The sequence below is a fragment of the Ooceraea biroi genome, chromosome 6 (assembly GCF_003672135.1).
Source record: "Ooceraea biroi isolate clonal line C1 chromosome 6, Obir_v5.4, whole genome shotgun sequence".
Taxonomy (NCBI): domain Eukaryota; kingdom Metazoa; phylum Arthropoda; class Insecta; order Hymenoptera; family Formicidae; genus Ooceraea; species Ooceraea biroi.
The window spans coordinates 12,468,070-12,490,079 of NC_039511.1; the positions used below are offsets into that span (position 1 = coordinate 12,468,070).

The following is a 22,010-nucleotide window of genomic DNA, read 5'->3' on the forward strand; positions in this document are numbered from 1 at the left end:
CGTAGTCGATTTGCATCCGAAGCATACGGTTACGAAAGCAAAAATCAACCATGAGACTTACGTAAAGCAGGAGTTCAGCTGGGCACGCAGCTCCTCGATCGTAAGGATCGTATCCTGGTATTGGGGATGCGAGCCTTGCAGACCATCATCTACACTCCCACACAGACTATGACAGGATAACGAGATGTTGCTCCTGTAAAAACCAAAGAAACGATCCGTGTAAGTCGCGCGATCTAATTTATTTTCAAATAAATTTCTTTCTGCAATTTCGTTTTTTCTCACGTTTTCTCAGCACCGTACAAGTTACCGTATCGTTATCGCGATAAATCTATTCCCGAGACGAAGTAAATTTTCACCGTGTAAAGTGTCTCATGCTCAAAAAAAATCTCAAGTTAATGCTTCTATTTATTATACAAAAATACACATAAATAAATGAGAAGAAAAAATTAAATGATCTTACGTAACACTGTGCCTCGCGGTATTATTCATATTATTGTAAAGTTTCATTATATGAAATTCGGCATGAATTCTAATTATATTATAATCAGTCCATTCATAAAAAAAAAACGGAAATTCATTGAGAACTTCCAAGTCTACGTCTCGAATGAGAATAAAGAAGGACGCCGCGTTTACGCAAAACAGAAAGCACAAGAGCCGAATTTAGAGTAGACACTTGCATGGTATATATGATTTTCGATAGTATAATTTGTGAATTCTGAATGAGAACGATACAAACTGCCTTGAACCTGACGTTCGAGAAGACCGAGTCACGCGGGACGAATTAACTCGAATGAGTGAGCGCATATGATAATCAGGAAGAAAAATGTTCTTTCACGTGACGGAGACGTGAACGCACGTGTAATGAGCCCAGTCGCTCGTATTGTTGTTCCGTGTTGGTGTGTCTGTACACATTCGTCACAGTCACGCAAGTAACACGAGGCAACAAAGGCTGAATTTCTTGAATGACCCCGTACAGCGTGGAACACATCGGTAAAATCATCGGAATTTTCAAGTGGGTGTTCGCAAACTTTGGCACATTATGTCAGTCCCGTTGTTTTTTGTAAATCAGAGATGTTGATCTTGGGATTATGAATGAGTGCAGGAATATCGGGGACTAGAGCGTGGGATTAAATGATAAATTTTATCAAGGTTTCGCGATGATAGTTGTAGTGATCGCACGCGCGCGCAATAATATATGCGTACGAGTAATTTCCAGTGAAAAGTATAGAAACTGTAATTAAATGAAGAAAACTACGTTGAGTTCATTCTTATCTACAACAAAACTCAATTAAAATTTGTACATTAATCATATGTTTTTCTTTAATTCATGACCCTTTGAGCGACTCTTTCAGTTTGACAGCGTACAACGGCGTTGAAATAAATCTTCTAACGTTCCCTCATCGGCGTTTCCGGCCAAGATGCGCACGCGATATGAAGTTACGCGCTGTGCGCTTTGAAACCGGAAAACCCCGCAATCGCGGACCCGGCAAACTGCAAAACTCCTCCCTCTCGCCTCGCGCATTAAGATTGCACCGCTCGCATTTAGCCGCTAATTACCCACGACGGAGCACCAACGACGCGAGATCGCGTCGCGGTTACATAATTACCAGCCCACGGATGGAAGCTTCCACTCTTTAATAAGGATGAGAGAGACAGCGATGGCGAAGAATAGTTGAACGTTCGAAGGAAAATTTCTAGTAGACGCCGGAAGCGTCGAGGCAGCGGTTTCGCTTAATATATTGTTTATTACCCAGGAGCAAATGATCGATTTTTCCGGCTAATGATTTCCTTCAAATCACTTTCCGGATAACGCGCGGAATAATCGCTCGCGTTTTCACAAAAACGCGCGTTCCGCGTGATTTTCCGAGGAAACACGGTGCGAGACTCTCATTTTGTATGCGATGCACGCTGATTTTGCTGCGGCAAACAAGCAACATTCCGTAGCAGGAAAATTGTTCGAGCATGTCGGACATTTACAATTATAAGTCGCGACTGACCGACGTTCGTCCGATTCGCGTGAGGATCAAATCGGCGTTTTACCCACCCGTGGCGAGACAGGCTCTCGGTAGTGGCTGGCTGCACGGAGGTGGCCGACATATTGTACTGATAAGCGGGTACTGAAACAGAAAATGAGAACAACATTTATAATCGCAGCCGTTTCTCGACGCTGGTAGGGGTAATGATTCCGCAACGGGCTGAAAGAGGATTTTTTCCCTAATCAGACGTCCAAAGCCATTAAAGATACGAGGTCCTCAGCACATTAAGCACTGGTAAACAAGAGCATTTATTTCTTCGTTAGTTTCACGCCGATCCCTGCGTAATCCGAGTTTTTATTGAAAACTCAGTTACATCTTCTCGCTGTACGGTACAAGTACGCACATTAATCGCTATTAAATCATGTCCAGAGAAAATCTATTTATAAAATATTCTTATCTGAATGTGTGAATATAAAATATTCAAATTTCTATTTATAAAATAGAACGCAGGTCTTGATGCAGGTTTCCTCATTTGATTTACAAATCAGGCAAATAATCTCTTTTGCAGTAAATCTGAATATTCTATTACATATGTATATAGTCCACTAAGTATAAACAAGGAGCGACTTTTTGCTGTGTCGTCTAGGGATGTGCTTTCTAAGGATTTCTCGACGTCGATGTGCAAACAGGAAACATGGACAAACAAGTGCTCCGCAGGGAATCCCCGGAAGCCGATAACACCCATAACGATAACGCGCCTTAATCATTAAAGCTCATAAAAAAGTATCGCGCCGAACGCGACGCGTTCCAGTCGAGCATATTAAAGTTACGCACACGTGGAGGAAAAACTCCGCAGAAAATCGCCTCGAGGTTCGTAATCTACGCTACGTCAAAGGCCAAGGTTGACAGTCGATATTCCTCGAACACCTGCCTTTCACCGTACGTCAAGGTGCGCGATTTAGACAGCTGAAATCAAGTATCACCGTGTGAAAAAGCGGAGCGTGCAAATCCAAAATCTCGCGGCTTCTGCACGAGGTCGTGCAGAAGGACAGCTCAAGGAGGGAACGGGTCTCACCTTGGCACGAAACGGCGCGGCGCGTTCTTGCTTTCCACGAGAAAGCGCATCGAAGTTGCGTGCATAGCTGCGCGTGTACTGCGAATCGCATCTGCGATATATATCGATAATGCGCTTTGATTTCCGTCATAGATTACGTAACCAGACGCGAAATACGAAAGGCGTACGGGCGAAAGCTCATATCCGTCCGCCATTTTTCTGTTGTCAATTATCTGATTGGCTGACACCCAGAGGAAAGCAGGAAGCTCACTCGCTCTTTACGAAATGTACAGTGGACATGAATAATGCTCTCTCCACTTACGAATTTCTTAACTATTTTCTCTGTTAACTGTTTCCTCTTCCTGTATGTATTGTACTGTACGATTCACTCACGGATGACGGGGAGAAAGAGCGACGAAAGTGAAAAGAATTAAAAAATTACAGATTACATAATTGTTAGTAACGTTACGACATGCAGGTAGAATTTTCTACTCGAGGCGCGTGTAACGTAAGCGGTCTCGAAACGAGGATAACGACGATAAGAAACTTTCGACATTTCGCGATTCGAAAAAAAAAAATAAATAAATACCATCGGGTCATTTGCATTCGCCATAAATTGCGTACGATAAAGACATGCGTGGACAGGCATCGATTGAACGTACCAGCATGAGAAATACGTTAAGAAGCGCAAACGAGTGCAAACGAAAATTCCTCATTGCCGATTAATTCTCGGAAGATATTAAAATTGTTAATTGGATCCAGGTGTTAACGAAACCAGAGCATTTCGTGTTCTACTCATCAAAGCAAGAAAACGGGGACTTCACCTCACGTATCTAAAACGATCCAGAAAGAAAATGTACATTGACGTACATCTCGCGGAGGTGCAATTGCTCGTGAGGTGCAGTTACACCACCGACTCGCCGTAGGACATATTAAAGGTACACAGTGTACCCGGATAGGATCGATATCTCGCGTCGTCGTCGTCGTCGCCACCTCGTGCTGCGTCGCGCGAACCGATCGATTTGCATTTGCATTTATTAACCCCCCGGGGACTTCCCGGGGACTGCGTGTGCGTATATGTGCGTGCATGCATGCGTCGGAGTTCTCGTTAACGGCGATAGCGTAATCGCAGATAAAACGCAGTCGCGGCGCGCAAGCAAGCAAGCAACCGCGAATTCCCGGCATTCCTCGAGATGCAGCAATCGATATATCGGTCGAATCGCCGTTTGCAAGAATGCAAAGCGTGACCATGACGATCGGGAGGATCAGTAAACGATCTAATAATAGCGATATCGTAAGGAAATGGATCAAGCGCCAAATAATACGCCGATAATACGCGGCGCGTCAGGAATAACGTCGAGCTATAATATACACGCGAGTCGCACCAATAAAGGCTTTATCGCGCACGCACGCTCGTACAGCATGGTACGAAAGCGCAACACCCACACGAGCCCACGATACTTTCCTGGAACGGCGAATTCTTCTGTGAAAATCGAAGCTAGCCTTACGAGCGAAACTTATCAGCGAAACTTTACGCGTCGCGTTGCATGAGATATCAGGTTAAGAGAATGTATCTTTCTGTTAAAGTTAATTTCGCTACTTAATGCGTAACACGTGTTTCCCTCGTGCGCAATTTCATAAGACACGTTAAACTTATGCGCGCCGTCTTTCGCAAAAAAAAAAAAAAAAAAAAAACAGTAAATTGAATAATCATTATTTTGCTCGTTTTACTTCTAATGAATAAACTTCCAGTAAAATTGCAATTGCATAATTATAGGCGAGCGTATGAAGTGAGCATTCTGTTGAAAAAAGTAACTCGCGTTCTCGCGGTTTACCTTGATGACGTAAGAAACTGCAGTTTATATTGATCGTAGCGACAAAATATTTATTCTCAATCTCTGTCATAAATTCGATCTTGATATTGAATATGTTGATCAATATCGATACGTCAATAAATTGACGTAAACACGTAAAAATTTATTTTTTCTATACAAAACTAGCTTAAGACTTATTTAAGCAGGCCAGACGTGACGTATGAACGCGACCTTTGGCGAATCGAAAACAGGTTTCCTGGAAGAAGACCGGGGAACCGCTATCCGACTCGTTCCGGTCACTGGATGCTTTTGGCGCATGATATATGCGCCGTCGCGACGCATCTCGCGTGCGGATTACGACAATGCGATGGCATACGACGCGGCTCGCGATCATTACGTCACAATCGACGCCAAATCGAGCGCCTGATGACGGTGACTCAGCGAGTTAAATCGCGAAGGTAATGCAATTTCTCGCGAGAAACGGCGCCAGGAACTCGCGAGAAGTTCCACGGCGGATACACTCCGAGAGAACACGGCTTACATAAGCGTTAATCTCGAAAATAGGCTGACCGCTATTTTCGAAAATTGCCGAAAACAGTGCGACTCATCACGCGCTTTATTAACGTCACAAATTTTATCTTGTAATAATAGATCGTATCGATACCGATTATCAATGTACTCGCGAGGAAGCGCCGAGAAGAAATGAAGGAAACGGAACGAGTCACGGAAAAACATTGCCGGGTTGGTTTTTTCGAATTTCGCCCCGAGTGCCTGAGAAAAACGTGGATGGAAACGGGTATCGATTTGAAAGGACATTGCCGAGGATAAAACGGGATCCTCCTCGCAGCCGCGGGTACCGCTTAAACCACTCGCGGGATTGAACCGGCCACCGCAAAAATAGCACGACGGCCGCAACTATAGACTTTGAGGTGTATATAAATAACCAGGATTATTTTAATGCCATCGACGGTGAACACGTACTGGTTGTTGTTTGTACATGTATAATATACTCGGGCTGATTATTTTCGTTTGCGCACTACTGTTCGAGGAAAACAGAATCCCATAAGCGGATACGGTTATCAAATCAGGCTGAAGCGCCAGTAAGTAAATAGCAAGTACTCCAAAAATAGCAATTCTGTGTCGTACGAACACAACAGCGAATAATCTTGTCCTGCATTATCACAAACAAGAGACGAAGATTAAATAGTTCAATATAAAATAAAATGTGAAAAATCGTTACCGGGGATCGCGATTTTAAGGATCCTGAGAAATCGTGCGTTTTCTCTCGCAAATTTTCCGAGGTCGGGGGCCCGAGATCCGACGTAAGCGCCGCTGTAAATCACTCTCTCCCCCGAGTTCGTCTTCCACGGCGACGTCGTATGAATTATGAGGCAGATTTCCCGCGGCGAGGGGGAACGCGCGCGTGCGCGCGCGAGATGAATGACGCTGTAACAGCGACGACGCAGCAGATAACGTCAATTCCACGCACACGACGCACGTTACACGTTACACGACGCCGCCGCTTCGGGATTATTTATAACGCCCCTCGGAGAAAAGACCGTGTCGGCTCACCGATAACGCTTGCGAAGCCGATCGACGTCACTCTTCGAGAAGAGATATACGGCATTGACCGGTCTGATCTACGCAATCGGGTTCTCTTGTGATAAGCTCCTTCATAGATCTTCTCTTTGATAGATCCGTCGAAAATCGCTGTGATGTACGAAGTATCTCTGGGAACGAGTCATGTATCCGAGAAGCTACAATGATGATAATGAAAAACTTTTTTCTTATTAAATATAAAAGCTGTACGAATTTTTTATAAAGCATAAATACAAGATAATAATTACGAGATATTTATTACGTTCATAAAAGTCGCGAAAAGGAGATTAGCACGTTGTTATTAGCCAACGTCGGCACGTGAATTTGCAAATATTCGCGTTAATGAGTAGACGAGAAACAAGAGGCTCCCATTAACGCGGCAGGTATCTCCACGGAAAGTGGCAATTTCCCAATATGTGTACGCGCGAGTAACTGCCGCCGAATACTTAATTATAATGGCGAGCAAGCGATTCCCATTTACGTTCCTGTGTTTTACCCTGAAGGACAACAGTTAATTGGTTGTTTATCGGAATGCATTCGTTCGTTCGTTCATTGACGATCGCACTAATTACAATGTCGGCACGTGTATCTTGAAAAAAGGAGCAAATTACATCTTTAGTATGTTTCCTTTAATTTACTTCATCTACACATACACACTTTAAGTAGAGTTAAAGTCAATTGAAGGGATAATTAGCCTATTACGATACAAGAATGTTACATAATTATCAATCTGCTGGTAAATTTTCTTTTCGCTTGGCGATTGTATATTCGCACAGAATTGTCCAGATACATCAAAATTACTCGGCAACTTCGCGCTTTCGTTCGTTCGAGGCTCCAGGTCGCGTGACACGATTCCCTTGAAGGCGAGCAAGTCGCCGCGCAGCCGTTCTCTCGCGAACAATTAAATCCTAAGATTAGCTCAGGACGCCCGTCGTCCGCTCCGGCTTGCTCCGGTGGGTGAAACCAGTCCGTGAACCGTTGGCAACCGGCCCGAGAGAAACGGGCTATAGCCGTCCACGAGAGAGTATTTTCGTTCCGTTCAGGCTCAACGGGAATAGAAGGGGGCGTAAAGGGAAAACACGAGCGGCTCTCGAACGTGGTGGATCGCCAAACGGTCCGGCTTCAAGCCAGCGGGAACGGGAGCATCCGCTAGCGTTAAATCGATAAAATTGTTGGCAGTGCGCGACGACGTAGTGGGTTCTTTGCACGTTAAAAGTGCGGCTTTTATCTTCCCGGTCTCCTATCTTCCGGCTGGAATTCAATTTTGAGTTATACGTCGGAGAAATTCCTTTGGTAAGTAGAATTGCTTTCCCCGTTGCTATCTCCATTTACATCTAAATGACATGTTTCCTAATTAATAATTTAATTCCAATCATGATGACGAGAGGGCAGCGTGAACTGCATTCTCCCCGTCGCTCTTGCACAGGGTGGAAATCAGGCCAACAACCCACGAGGAACACTCGGGAGCTGCGGGGGCGGCGCGGGGGCGTATCGGGATATCGATCGACCCAGGGCTATTCTGAATAACACCCACACACGTTAAACACGGACGCACCGGGGTGGAATCAGGTCGGCGGAAGGAGGCTTCCATGCGAAAGTGCAAAACCAGCTTGCGGTTTTGCTCGAGGCCGATCAGCGAGGAAAGGTTTCCCAAGGGTTGCACAAAGTCGATTAAAAATAAGCGATCAACAAACAGATCACAATGAAGAGAAGGTGACTGAATCGTGAAATCGAGGGGGATACATTATGCACGTTATTACGAGCGTTGAGTTACGCAACGGATTACTTAAGGAATTCCAAACGTGGAACGGCCACGTCTTATTTTACTCGAAATTCACTCCGTTACGTATTGATATTTTTTTACACAATACCACGGGAAACAATGAACGTGATGCGTGTCGCATTTCGATAGGTAGAAAGCAACCGTGCACTTACAGCGAGCGCCCGAGCCAGTCGAATGGTGGAGGAAAGAATGTCGCGACGCGTTAACAAGATTGAGAAATTAAAACTCCGCCTTTGGAATTCGCGGCCATGCCGGAGTGGCATAACGGGTTCTGCGACGTCGTTTCTTACGCCGCTGCGAGAGAAGTGACGACGCGAAGGACTGACCTCGTTGCACTCGGAGTCGATAACTGCGTCGTTTGTGTTTTGAAAGTGGTATGCCCACTTAAAGTTAAGTTTAACAGTCGCAAGCGACTCGCGCCGATGTTTCTTTTTTCCTTCGGCTAGTCCTCGTGTAAAACGGGACCGAAGCCTCCTTACGTGTTCATTCCAAATCCGCTTTATTTTCGGACTTTGTGGAGAAATAGAAATTGGTTTTTTCAAACATGTGTATGTATCGTCATATCATTATATGAGATAAGTTACTATATGTTTTCTTTTGCTGGATGGTTCTACTTTTTCTTGGGAAAAATATTCTCTAAAGGCATCATCGACGTTTCCCGGATTTCTATCTTCTCGATGTCAAATCTCTTGCACGTTAATTCGAAGCAAACTGAAAATCGATGCTCAACTATCCACTTGCGTTTCGAAGATTTAATCAAGGAGTTTCCAATTACGACTTAATTATTCGTACTAATGCGATTACAAGACGATACAAAACGGCTGCCGTTAATTTTCCGCAGAATTTTCCGCGACAAAGCGTGTAGAAATGCGCTTCCGTGGTGCAATCTTCCGGTCGATGGCCGCCAGTTGGGCGCCGAAGAACCCGCTCGTCTCGCACACGCGAGAGTATTGATTCTCTTCGCAGCTCGCGTTCGTTCGTTCGTCGCACGAAGAGACGACACCGACGTGACGAGGCGGAGCGGAAAAACCGCGCCTGTTATCAACGGTGATTAGATGCAGAACTAAATCGCCTTCGAACCGTCGTCCTTCGGTCCCATCAGGGACTAACCGATTACTTAACTCTGCTTTGGCAAACTGTCAATGACAGGTAGTAATTTCGCGCTACGACTCCACCCACGTCGAAATAATATGTACGCGTGGTTTTCGTGACGCTAATGCGCGCTAAAAGGGGACAATTATCATCAGCAGTTGAATTATTAATCGATGTAAATTACCGTTGTATCATTAACTCGACGTTTCGTCAGCGGAAGTTATCGGCAAACGACGTGCGGTAATCGATAATCAATACGGGGACCTCGAGCTTTCTAGTCTCAAGCGGAGTTATGACATTTCCAATTTCCTAATGACCACGTTTTCTTTTCCATCGGTGTTTATTTATCCAAGTTAAAAACCCGTTCACGACCATTAGCAACGCGTCTCATTTGCGACGCGTGGCGTGGAAGGATGGAATATTACATCGCCATTTATGGCACTGGACAAGATTTACCTCGGCTGCTTAACGCGGCCCGTCGTGTCACTCGCGTGCACGAGTTGTTATTTCGACGTGAATTGTCTCCCCTTTTGCCGTCATGTCAGTCTTTCCCCGAGCGCGAACCGCAGCTGGCACACGCATTCAGACGCACAACGAAACCGTCGTTTTTTCTATACTGCGTAATTCGATATTGCGACATACAGTCTCTTTCTTTCTCTTCAGGTCGCTGGCTTTCTCGGAACGAAATCCTGGTGAAAGCGTCTCTCCGAGGGTCGTCACGGATGTAACGGAAGAACGGAATTACGCAGCTTCTCGTTAGGCGAAAGACGAGGCAAACCAGTCATAAACGATACTCAAAAATATCGTGTACCTGGGAGGAAACAGAACGACAACACCTAGACTCGTTGCGAAAGTGACGACGCGTGGTTACTTGTCGTTTTGCAATTCTTAAGACTCTCCTTCGCGCGACATCGCGTTCTCGATCATCTCGATAATATAAGGATACGTTGTTTAGTAAACATTTGCATCGACGAATAATTGAAACTGTAAAAAGCGTTATCGATAATCGCAGAATGAAACTAGATTCCGCCGAGAATCGATTTAAGATTTCAGATGGGGCGCTTTGACACTCATCCTCTCCGTGCTAATTTCATGCGGATTTCACCGCGACTCTTTTTCGTTCCACGCACGCATCCGAGAAAGAGACCGCCGACCGAGCAGCAACAGCGGCGTCGGTGATTGCCCTAACTCACTCGCGCAGGAATCTCGCGCCAACCCTTTCGTCGATACGTTGAGCCACGTTCACTGTCGCTGCCGCTCGCCCACTCTCACTCACAGAAACAGAGTCGCAATAAATAAATGTTTTCGACTTACATCTCCTCCTCGATCGTATCCTCGGAAAACGGAGCCTCACGCTAGCGCACCAGCTGCGACACTGATCCGGACGTAAGCGTCGGATGCTTGCGAAACGAACTCTTGGCGTCCTAATAACGGTCGCAATGAGCGGAAATCGAATGAGGCGTTCAGAGGTAAACGTTGGAGGAACTGGGCAGCAAGACACTCCACGACGTCGCGGAACGAACTGAGCAACGCCGTCGGGCGGGGTCCTTATATAACCGCGGTGTAGGTTGGACGATGGTGGGATGATGTCGAGAGTGGGAGAAGCGCGGCACGAATGCCTCATTTGCCGACGCAGCGCAGTATGCGTTCGTTCGTGCAGCATAGCGGTTCTCAATGCGCGGCTCCAATGTCCCTGATGCTACCTTGCTTTTTATATTATTTGTCACAATTTCGAAAATTATTATATAAATAAATAAAAATGTAATATGTAAACAAAATCATGTTAAAAGACAATTACGTTAAATTATTTTACATACTTGCATATTTTAATTTAAATGATATTTAACATTTAAATATCATTTAAATCTTGAAAATGAGAAAATTCTAATTAATTTGAAAAATGTTATTGTAATAAAATTGTAAATAATTTTAATATGCTGTAAATATAATACTTTGGCTTCAATTTCACAGAGAATAACGTTGTTAATGTACATCTTGCAATTTTAGCATACTGTAGAAAGAAGTTAAGGAAGGAAACCGATCACAAAACATCTCGGCTCCATTCACTGGAAAAAGAACTGGAAGCAATAGAGTCTTATCTACGACTTGAACACGTATTATTTTTTATTTCCGCCGACGCGAATGGTGTTCCAGCTCAGTGGTCTTCATAGTTCGTGGAACGGATATCGAGTTATCGATTTCCTGCCGAAGCGAACGACTTTGCGTGTCAGTTCGCACGTTGCAGTAGCAGCTTTCTCAAAGAACGATGCTCGGATCCTTTATAAAATAAAATACAGATCATGGGAAAAGTTCGTCAGATCACCTTCGAGACCTTTGCGAGGTGGAACGTGAATTCTTAACAACAAGAATAGAACAAGGAAGCATATTTCAAGAAACAGACTCTCACCTTCCTTTGCAACATGGTTTGACATTCTCAAATGTCTAGAAAGCATCGGGATGCAATCGGGGTATAATTTATAATGACAATAACATTTATAGTGAGAATGCTAAAGTCGTCGAACGCGTTCAAGATGGACGAAGATCTTACAATTCTAGCAGACTTTAGTTTTCGCCTGATGATTCCTTTGATTATACAAAAGATATTAGAAAAAGGATAGAGGAGAATCCCCTATTATGAGATATGCTCCTAATATGAGATACTGGAGTTTCTGTTAAACTAGTGAGTACCATCTGTTAATTCCACCATAAACTTATTACTCTTGGTGTAAAATATATTTAGTGAAAAATTCATTGTTCGTTATTGCGTTTAGCTTTTGCAAGAAAAGGTTTGTGAAATTGTGAACATGTCAAAGGAACTTAAGGTAAGTCTTTAAACCTTGTTTATTACATAATAAAGAAATGGTTGGCAATAAATTCAGTATGCAATGATAGAGTAGAATTGTAGTAACAGGAAAATACGCGATTTGTTGAATTGCTTAATTGTAGAGGTTAGATTTCATGATCGCGGAACCGTTAGGCGCGTGGCTCGTATAATGAGATATTCAGGGTACTCTTAATATGAGATAATTATTGCTCGAATATGAGTATGTAGTGTAATAAAAAGAAAGAAAATACTACGTTAAGGTTAAAGAAAAGTTAATACGAATTTATATTACGAATTTTTGTGTATTTAATTTTTATAGAATCTGACTATGGAGGTTAGAGAAACGAGGAAGCGTTGACAGTGGAATCGTGAAGATTTGGCGAAGGCTGTGGCAGCAGTATTTTTATAAAAATATCTAATAAAGTTTTTTACTTGCAATACTGATGTATTTTGTACTTTTAACACCGATTTCTCAAGGTATCTTATATTAGGAGCACACTTTCGCGATCTTGCGTAAAGCTCTTTTTCAAATTTTTTTAATTTTCAGAAAAAATAATATTTAAATTAGATTTTTCATTTCACCAACCTAAAGCTTATTAAATTCTCTTCAAGAGAACGTATTACATTTTTAAATTCTGCCTATAGATTTCCTTACATTCGGCAAAATCGATATGGTATCTCGTAATCGGGGACTTTCCTCTATTAATTTCGCATGTATCTCATGTATTACCTACGTTATATTAAAATGAAATAATCCTGATAAGTAATTTTCTTTTTAATTAATTAAAACCTATTTGCTGTAAAAAAATTAATAAAACTAATAATGGTATTAAGAAGTAAAAAACAAGATTACGTGCTTTAGAAATTAAAAACATCAATTTAATACTTGCACATTATATACAAATATTAAATAATAGTCGAACCAAATTATCAATAAATTTCTCATTATTTTCAAATTGTGAAAACTCGGATTAAGAAGTAATGCTTTTCGGAATTTTAACCAGATAAACCCAAGGAAAATTAGAGAAAACGCAGCGAAATCTAATATGGTTACTATTAATAGCAATAATTTAAAATATATGCGACTTATCGCTTCTTGAAATAATTGATAATTACAAACCACAAATATGTAGATATGAGGCACGTGAGTACGTTCTGAATACGTTCAAAATTTGTGTATCGTCATGTGGCTAGACGTTTACATGACACGTATACGTTCTATGTCACAAATTCTGATTATTATCTATAACATTGCGTCGATAAAAGATACAGAATTCGAAGGCGGATGTCGGTGCTTCTGTCCCGAATGTTGTTAAATCAACCGGATGACGCAGGAAACAAACATCGCAGATATAATATCTGCGTTGCTCCAATCTGTCAGATGATTTCCTATCGAGCATGTTTTCGTCGACGCCTTATAATAATAATCATCACCGATTTTGCAACGCGTGCATTTGCGTGTGACACACGTCAAGCCGACGCGCGCTCGACGTAAGTCCGCCGCTCGTAAACTCAGGCGGATCGTGCGCCTTAATATCGAGGTCCACTTCGCTACTTCGATCTCTAATTAATTACTAGGCGAATCGCGTGATCGTGTATACGTGATGCACGTGGTGTCGAGAGGTTGAGGAAACGGGAAAAAATGGACTTTCCTTCTACGATTCGCGAAATCTCCCGCTTTCCCTATGTATAATTAACACGTGCGCGCGTACGACGATGTCACGTGGCTTTAAGCGACGCGTAATGATTCTACGTGGAAAATGTTAGAGGTCTGTATTATAGTGCGATCGTTAAAAGTATCTCTCGGTGAATCCCGAGACTATGCGAGCATTGCAGCTAGGGTCCAAACCCAACGCAGCTCAGTGGTCATATTTTATCCCAAGGCCATCCCATCCCATATTCTTCCAACAGGACTAAAATGTGTGTTCAGGTATAGGACTCACATGGTCCCCGTGGGTGCGACAAGGCGCATAAAGATGTCATTGACTGAAGAGTTCAAAGATTCACCGCTTATTGGTGAGAAGTTTGACCGAGTGGATGTGCTGTCACGCTAAATTGCTCATCTTGCGAGGGATCTATTGCCGGATTTTTCCACCGCCCGTTTCAGGGTGATTTTGATGGGTCAAAACATTGCTGTAGAAGCGAGATCGCAGGAGCGGTCTGAGGACGGCGAGCATTAGTTGTGCGAGCATTGCAGGCCTTATGATACCTGAAGTTCTTCAAGTCAAGCAAAGTGCAAAGGATCTGCAACGTGCATAGGGTAGGATAGGCTCTTGTGAAATTTTTATCTTCGACTATCTCCAACAGGCTCTAAGTGCACTTTGGTTGATCTATAATTACAATATATAAAGCCTCAATATATAAAGTCCTCAGTCTTTCCTCCGCAATGAGAGAAAACTTCGCCTACGAGCTTCGTTTGGTAGTAGTAGTGTTTCTGCAACTCTCGTTAAAAGTTCCAGACAAGAGTTAGTCATAGAAAATTATGGATTTTAGAAATATATTTCAACCTGACATATTATATGAGCAAGTATCGCAACAAAGTTGAATTTGACAACGGACCTCGCGTCAAGTGCTCTCGGGAATTCCCCTTTCTGTATCATTTTCGCAACAATAAAAATATTAACTAATCCATCAAACGATAATCAGATCCAAAAGTATTTGCATCAGATACGATCGCATCGTATCAAGTCTTCATAAGATTCTTGCACATGATAATGCGCGGTTCCACAATGATATCGTAACTTTGCAATTGTGATAACACGCATTTCATCGACGAAAACGTGACGACGATCACTCTTCGATAAATGATCAACCAGTGATCGTTCTTGCGGCGAATTACGGCACGCTCAACGCGCATTCCGCTCCCGATTGTCGCACGTGTGCCCGCAATCTGCGAATTTCACGAAGGGAAACCCACGGAAACGCACCCGCGAATCCGTGGGTGGTTGATGAATTGATTATGCGGAGCCACGTGCAAAAGAACTGTTCAACTATAGGTGTGCACGCGCGTGGGCGTGCGCGACAAAATGGACTGCCACGTGCGGCATTCGTCGTAAATGAGCTACACGTGGGAACACGTGCCAACAACGTTGGCAGTGTTGGCGATCCACTTGCACTCGCACGGGGCAATTGTGCGAATCATCGGAGTGGCGCTTTATTTTTATTTACGAGATACTCCGACGCGCGATGCGTCTTTATCTTCCGAGCGAAGCTTGGAGATCACGCAACGACTTCTCTCTCTCACACACACACACACACACACAAAATTCTTCTTTTTTTTTAATCTCAACGCAATATCGAACGGAAGTATGTATAATCTGAGCGCAGACGCCGGTGTAATAATACACCAAATCGATATCGCAGTTATCAAGTTCAGCGTGACGTCACGGAGAGGATCCTGCGAAGCAGATCAAGAACGTCAGTGATTCTTTACAATCTAGTAACTTAAAACAATGACGTAGTAAATTCAATGACGTGATGGAATATTAACAGGGCTCTTGTATTAATAGATAATAGAAGAGCGCGAGAGCTCTAGTTTTAGCAAAGGCTTGTAGTTTTACAAGAATGAAGGCGCGTTTTATCGCGTACTGGCCGTATGTCTGAATCGCAAATTTGCACAGTAGTACGGCAATGACGACACTTGTACAAACAACATTAACGTCTCACTGTGTGTATAATTACAATTATTTAATATTGTCAAATAATGACTTGTCAATATAGATCTCTCTTGCAAATGGTCAACTGGAAATTTTATCGTACTTCGTTCAGAAATATCAATTCTCGATAGCTTATCGGTATATAATTGCATTTATATGTATAAAAACATTGCAGATATCACTACAATAATATCGCAAATATTATTCTTTAATTTCTCAAAGTTTTTGCTTCAGCAGCAGCAATATATTAAGCAAGTAAAACTACAGAAATTACAATACTTATTTTAAATAAATTGAGAGAGAAAGAGAAAGAATAATAAAACAACTAAAGGCTTGAAAATGTAATTACACATACATGTATTTGCCATTGATTGATCCTCTTTGCGGATAACATCAAACAATCAGCTCACGAGTCATTGGTTACCGCAATCATCATGTGGGTGGCGCACTCGCAATTAATGCACCGATTGTTCTCTCGCAGTTGATTATCCGAATAGTATACGATCCTGTACGTGAAAAGAGCCGGCGATCGAGAGCCGGCGGGCAATAATTTAGCGCGTAATAAAAGCCGCGCCGTATCTCGTTCCCGTGATCGTCTCGACCGCGATATCGCGCAGCAATAATTATTCACGCTGTTCTTTGCGCCCCTCATGTGATAAGATCACGTGAGAAGAGCCGGCGGTCTCGTGACCGTCGGAGATTAATACATTTTTTTCATCCTGCACTTTCGTAACGAGAGCGTCACGTATTATTAACTCGGCGAGACTCTCGACGCGATCGAAGTTCGATCGATAAATCTCCGAAAAAACCCGTGTGAAAGCTTGAAAAAATTCATCAGCGGTTAGACACCTTGTATTTATATTTTCGAGATTAAAATTTATTTCTCTTCTCTCTCCCCGAGGGAATTTATGAGACAATGTTAGTGTATGTAAAACTGAATGCAATACGCAACAATATTATTCCACGTAAATTTTATGCGAAGAACTTTCCGTGAAGTGTAAAAAAAAGTGTCTCTTTAGAAACGCACACACACTGCGACGTCACTGATTTAAAACATTATTTGTACAGCTTCCGTTCTGACTTTCTGATAATATGCACAGCATCAACGATGCGTCACTGTTGCGCAGCATACAATTCGTATATTTATGTGGTTTATATAGATTTTCTTTGAAGAAATGACGATACACAATCGATCCTGTCCTGCGAGTTTTAAATTGCGATTGCGTCGTTACGTAAAATGCATACATCGGCATGCGTGTAACCACGATCGTTTTCTAATGCGTTCTTACGTCACGACGGCCTGTATACGACAGCTTTCGTTATCACAATGCGGAGCGATCGTAAGCACAATTTATGAAAAAGATACATACGAATACGAGCACCTCAGTGTACATTCGCTTCAAAATAATCATTATAATAGTCATCGTGAACGTCATCGGCGATGGTAAATTGCGCACGATGAATATTATTGACATTTCAAATAAAGATAGCATGTCACAACTATAAAATATGAGAGAGAGAGAATTCTGTTTTATAAAATATGGAAAATACGATCTACAATAAATCTTTAATAAATAATTAATAAATCTTGCAATGTTTTCAGAGATATAATGCCGTCGCTTTATTCTCCAATGCTGGATGCGATGTCTGAGGAACCTGCTATCCGTATATAATACGATAAAAATGTATCACGCGGCAAAAGAGAATACGAGAAGTCATTGTTTACATGCCTCTACATTTCGTGGTAAGATCTAATCGTTTTATCATGAACTTGGCAATGTAGTAAGTTGCATTTCCGTTTTATCGCTATGTAGACCGGCAATTTCGCGAGCAGACGGAAAATTACGAGACCGATCAAGCTACAAAAGGACCGTAAAAGCACCCGTAAATAATGCGTCGAGCCAAGGACGGGACAGGTTGAAATTTGAAGAAGTGCACAGAACGCATCTGAGCAGACCACACGCCGGCCTTGAGCGGGATCGAATAATGCGGTACATGACTTGAGCGGATCAGCAACGTCGCTCAACAACAATTTCGATAATTAACGACCGGCCACGAAGGCCTCTGATTTCCCACCGAACTCCAGATCCGGCGGGTGAAACAAACAGATAAACCTGCATCGGTCGTGTGCGATTTACTCGCGGATCAATTTTGTTGATTCCTCGCTCATCAATCTTTGAAGATAGATAGTAGAAGATAGATCGAAGAAGATCTTAAGAGTTTAATTTCAGACAAAGTTTTCTTCAAGATAATACCAAAATGCTCATCAATTTTGTTTTTCGAAATTAAAAAGTAAGTTAGACCTCTCAATTAAATTGCGACATTCAAATGTCATGTGTCTACATAGATTTAAATAAAGAAGACTATTATTTTGGAAAGCACGCGACGTGTCAAAAAGATATTAAGTATAAATTTTCGGATAAAAATGGAAACTGTTCAAAAATTTACGATATTTTCGGAGACAATACTTTCCCATCGGATGGAAAAATTCGACCGAATCAGGGAAAAGTAATGCGACCAAGAAGCTAGAAAAATAATTTGTTTAATACCAATTAGAAAAGAGAGAGATAGTAGTTAGAAAATACAAAATTGCGCAATACTTCTTTAAACTACATCATTAAGAAAGTTACCGTTACAAGATGAACATGATTAAGCACACCAAGACGCATTGTCATGTGTGCAACGTCACGGATGGTTCCATCCATCACCGACTACGACGTTATCACAGACAAAATGCCAAATGATGTCTCCGCCTGGCACACTCCTTAAGTGAAACCAGTTCGAGCTGGTAGTAAGAAGTCGCGAATTGTCTTGTGGTGACGTTAATCGATCGTACCAGGTTCAAATGACTACGCTTACAGCCGAGAGTAAAGAAAGAGAATGACTGCGCACATTCGAAATAAAGAGAATGCTGGCTCCGAAAAGTAACATCTTTTTGTATTTTCATATATTTATGTGTTTTCATATTCTATTTTACTTTAATACAACGACTCGTACAGTGTACGCAGTGTAAGGCATGTGAAAAATTTCCGTTTATGTTATCGCTCCTTTTTTACTGGCCAGAATATCAAGCGCAGTCGCCATTGTTTCGATCGATAAGAGATTTTTATCGTATGAGGTCCCGCTGATAAGCTTTATCGTAGAAGAAAAGAATGTAAAAATCGAACTGGCCTATTGTGCATATATTGAACCGAAGCTTGCGCCTGAAAAGGACACTTGTATTCATTTACGATCGATATAAATATGATAAATCGATCTGCATTATATATCTCGTTTTTGTTACGAAATTATTACATCATGCACAAGTCAATGCCCGCTATCTAGCATATTCCGCGAATAATCGAAAAATATATATATTTTTAGCGTTTGTAAATTATTCTTTCCTAAATTCAAGATTTCAAAATAAAAATCTAATCTAAAATGATAAATATTTCAAAAGGGACTTTTGAAACATCGGGATTTGAAAAATATAATCCTTATCTAATTGATATTTACTTAAAACCCGCACAAAGTTTAAAGATAATGATGCATCAAAAACAATCGTATATATTTTTAAATTCTATTGCATTTAACAATATAAACCTCTTTTTAGAAACGTGGAAAATGTTTCTCCTCATGAGGAAGCTGCAAGAAATCGTATTTTATATGAGAAACATAAACACGGATAAGCGTAAATCAGACAGTCGCGGCGGAATGAAGTTCGTAAGTTTTTTAATGCGTCGTTTCGGCAGTCACAAAGCCGCTCGTAACAAACGGCTCGTGGACCACGCCGCGGTGGGATCGAATAAAAAGCTAAAAAAGACGATGAAAAGAGAAGGAGAGACAGGAAGAAAGCAAGGAGAGAAGAACGAGATATAAGAGGATGTCGGTTTTTGCGACTCTCTCCCCGTCTGCATTCCACGATGTAGGCAACAACCTTGTGAATGCATTTGTACGCTCGTACGGGAGAAAATGTTACGAACGAAACATCGAAAAAGCAGTCCGAGAGTTGAACTTGAAATGGATGCTTACAATACTATAAAAGTATTGATACTTTCGTTTTGCTCATTTAACGTATTTACAAGTTATACATGTTTCGCACATACTTTAGAAATTGACCGTGAACTCAAAAATTTTACAAAAATTTGGTATCATAATTTGATAAAACAATTAAAAATTAGGCAAAACTTAGGATTAAAAATCGGGCAAATAAAAATAAATGTTTACATATAACATGTCATTAAGAGAGAAAGGATACGTAGAATTTCTAACGACTTTTCTTTCAAAATTCTTGTAACAGCTGATTATTTCCTAATGAGTCTTTATAACATAATTACAAAATGATACTTATAAAATGCATGTATACCACGTAGAGTAAATCCGACAAAAACGTGAAGAACGCGCTATTACACGCAACGTGCTGTTACAACGTATAAAATAAATTAAAAGAGATTTCAAAGCAAGCTGATTTATATGGTAATATCCTTAGTAATATCATACTAATAGATTTATCTCGTAAAGAAAATTTTCACCGTGAATCTCGTTGAATCAATTTAAATAGAAGCAACGTCAATGTGTATAGATATATAACGCACAAATGCGACGGCGTTCCAAGTCCGCGAAGCGCCATTTAATCCGCATAATGTACTCGCAAGGTTGCGGTAAAATGCACATTTCTCAGCACACGGATGGTACAGCAATAATAGCAGCAACAGCAAACATAATAAAGCGTCGCTGCTTTCCGGGAAAGCGAACAGGATATCGTTCGTTGAAAATTCCTTGTCATTCCGTGTAAAGATAAACCGACCTTTGGAAACAACGCGTCACTCGACGCGAAAATCCGAACCTATTTGCAGAGGAGACAATATTTGCCACTATTACCTACGTCGTTCGGAACGAATATTTTCGACGGGATCAGACATGTGCTACGGTGGTAGCCAAAAACGTGACACTTGAACAAATCGCAAACGATTGCATTTCAGCGAAAATATTTTTGTTTCAAGGACGACGAGCAGCTTCTGACGCTTTCTCGAAATATCAATGTCCGGCAAATTAAAAAACAGGCAAATGGAAAAAAAAGAGCAGCATACTTTATGCTGCTTTATCTTTAAAAGTCATAGTGCATCTAAAAGAAAAAGAAGAGCTCCCTCCTCGAAATACAAAGCAGACCGGATTCACGAAGAATCCTGTAGAAAATGGAGAGACTCGCAGCGTAGAAGAGCAACGCGGAGACGACTTGTTCGTGCGTAGAGACGAGTCCTCGACCTCCCAAGGCCGTTCTGTAGGTTCCAAGTTCAGCCCTCGTGCCGCCGACCTTCCCGGAAAACAGGAAAGAACAGGAGGAGGTGATTCGCAAATTGCTATGTTATTCCCCCGAGGTACGCGCGTGATCTGCATAAAATCCTTGGATCCTGCCTTCCGACCGCTCGAAATCAAGTAAAACTCTGCCAGTAGCAAATTTCTTTTCTCATTAAAGAAAACATCTGAAAGAAATCTGCAAGAAATGTTTCATTAATTTTTACTACAAAACATTTCCCTTGTTTTTGAGTGGACGCAGATATACAGAGAAGAAAGCAGCAGGGTTTACTTCAGAAATAACTTTTCTTTTGTGCAAATAAATCGTTCCGTAACGCTCGGAAGGCTCTACAGCAGGAAGAGGACAATTGGAGAATGCTGACGTTATTTTGCGTGGAATGCACGTGAGGAGCATGTGAACCTTGCGTGTGATCCTTGGCGTTCTGCTTCCGACGTGTCTCAAAGCGCACTTGGTACACTTTGCGACAAAAGAATCATTCTGGTCATTGTTGTATTCGTGAGTCAAAAAAATTTCGACAAGACATTGAACGATCTTATCGTTTGCTAACGTGCGATATATCCTATGCGTTTATAAATAAATTTATTAGACGCATTAATCGAGAAAACCAAAAGGAAATGCGTATGTAACAATCCTTAAATAATTTTGCAATCGTTATGTTAAATTTTATAACAATTGCGAATAATTTAATCAATTTTACGTTCAAGACTCCAACTAGAAAATCCAACTTTATTAATTCTATATTTGTTATTAATTCTTTGTTCAGAAGAAGTGGCAGATGTTCTCATAGAATTTTCTCCGAAGAATTTGCATTTACTTTGCATCTCGCGTCGCGCGAATTCGCGCGCAAACCTCTCGGTCGAGATCGAAGCAATAAATCGCGACCTTGAAACGCTTTTTCCCACTAACTTGATTAAAG

General features: G+C 41.7%; 1 protein-coding gene and 1 long non-coding RNA gene across 4 annotated transcripts in view; one reads left to right on the top strand and one right to left on the bottom strand.

Annotated features, from left to right (window-relative positions):
• LOC105285118 (protein pinocchio) overlaps nt 1-22,010 on the bottom strand; it is a 39,924-nt gene that overhangs the window by 4,221 nt on the left and 13,693 nt on the right. Inside the window, exons 1-3 of one of the 2 annotated variants that reach the window (XM_011349082.2) lie at nt 10,633-10,996; nt 2,045-2,117; nt 62-193 (exon numbers count right to left, since the gene is read on the bottom strand). In XM_011349082.2, coding sequence (XP_011347384.1) covers nt 62-193; nt 2,045-2,117; nt 10,633-10,981 — 554 coding nt within the window. In that variant the 5' untranslated portion in view covers nt 10,982-10,996. Of the gene's footprint in view, nt 1-61; nt 194-2,044; nt 2,118-10,632; nt 10,997-22,010 lie in introns of those variants that run through there. The other variant, XM_011349083.3, reaches the window with a different exon arrangement.
• On the top strand, nt 12,773-20,840 carry LOC105285119. Of its 2 annotated transcripts, XR_894997.2 has the most exons (3): nt 12,773-14,402; nt 17,402-17,542; nt 17,613-20,840. It is a non-coding gene; the product is annotated as an uncharacterized LOC105285119 (long non-coding RNA). The 2 variants fall into 2 exon arrangements; XR_894996.2 differs by having other exon boundaries at nt 12,773-17,542.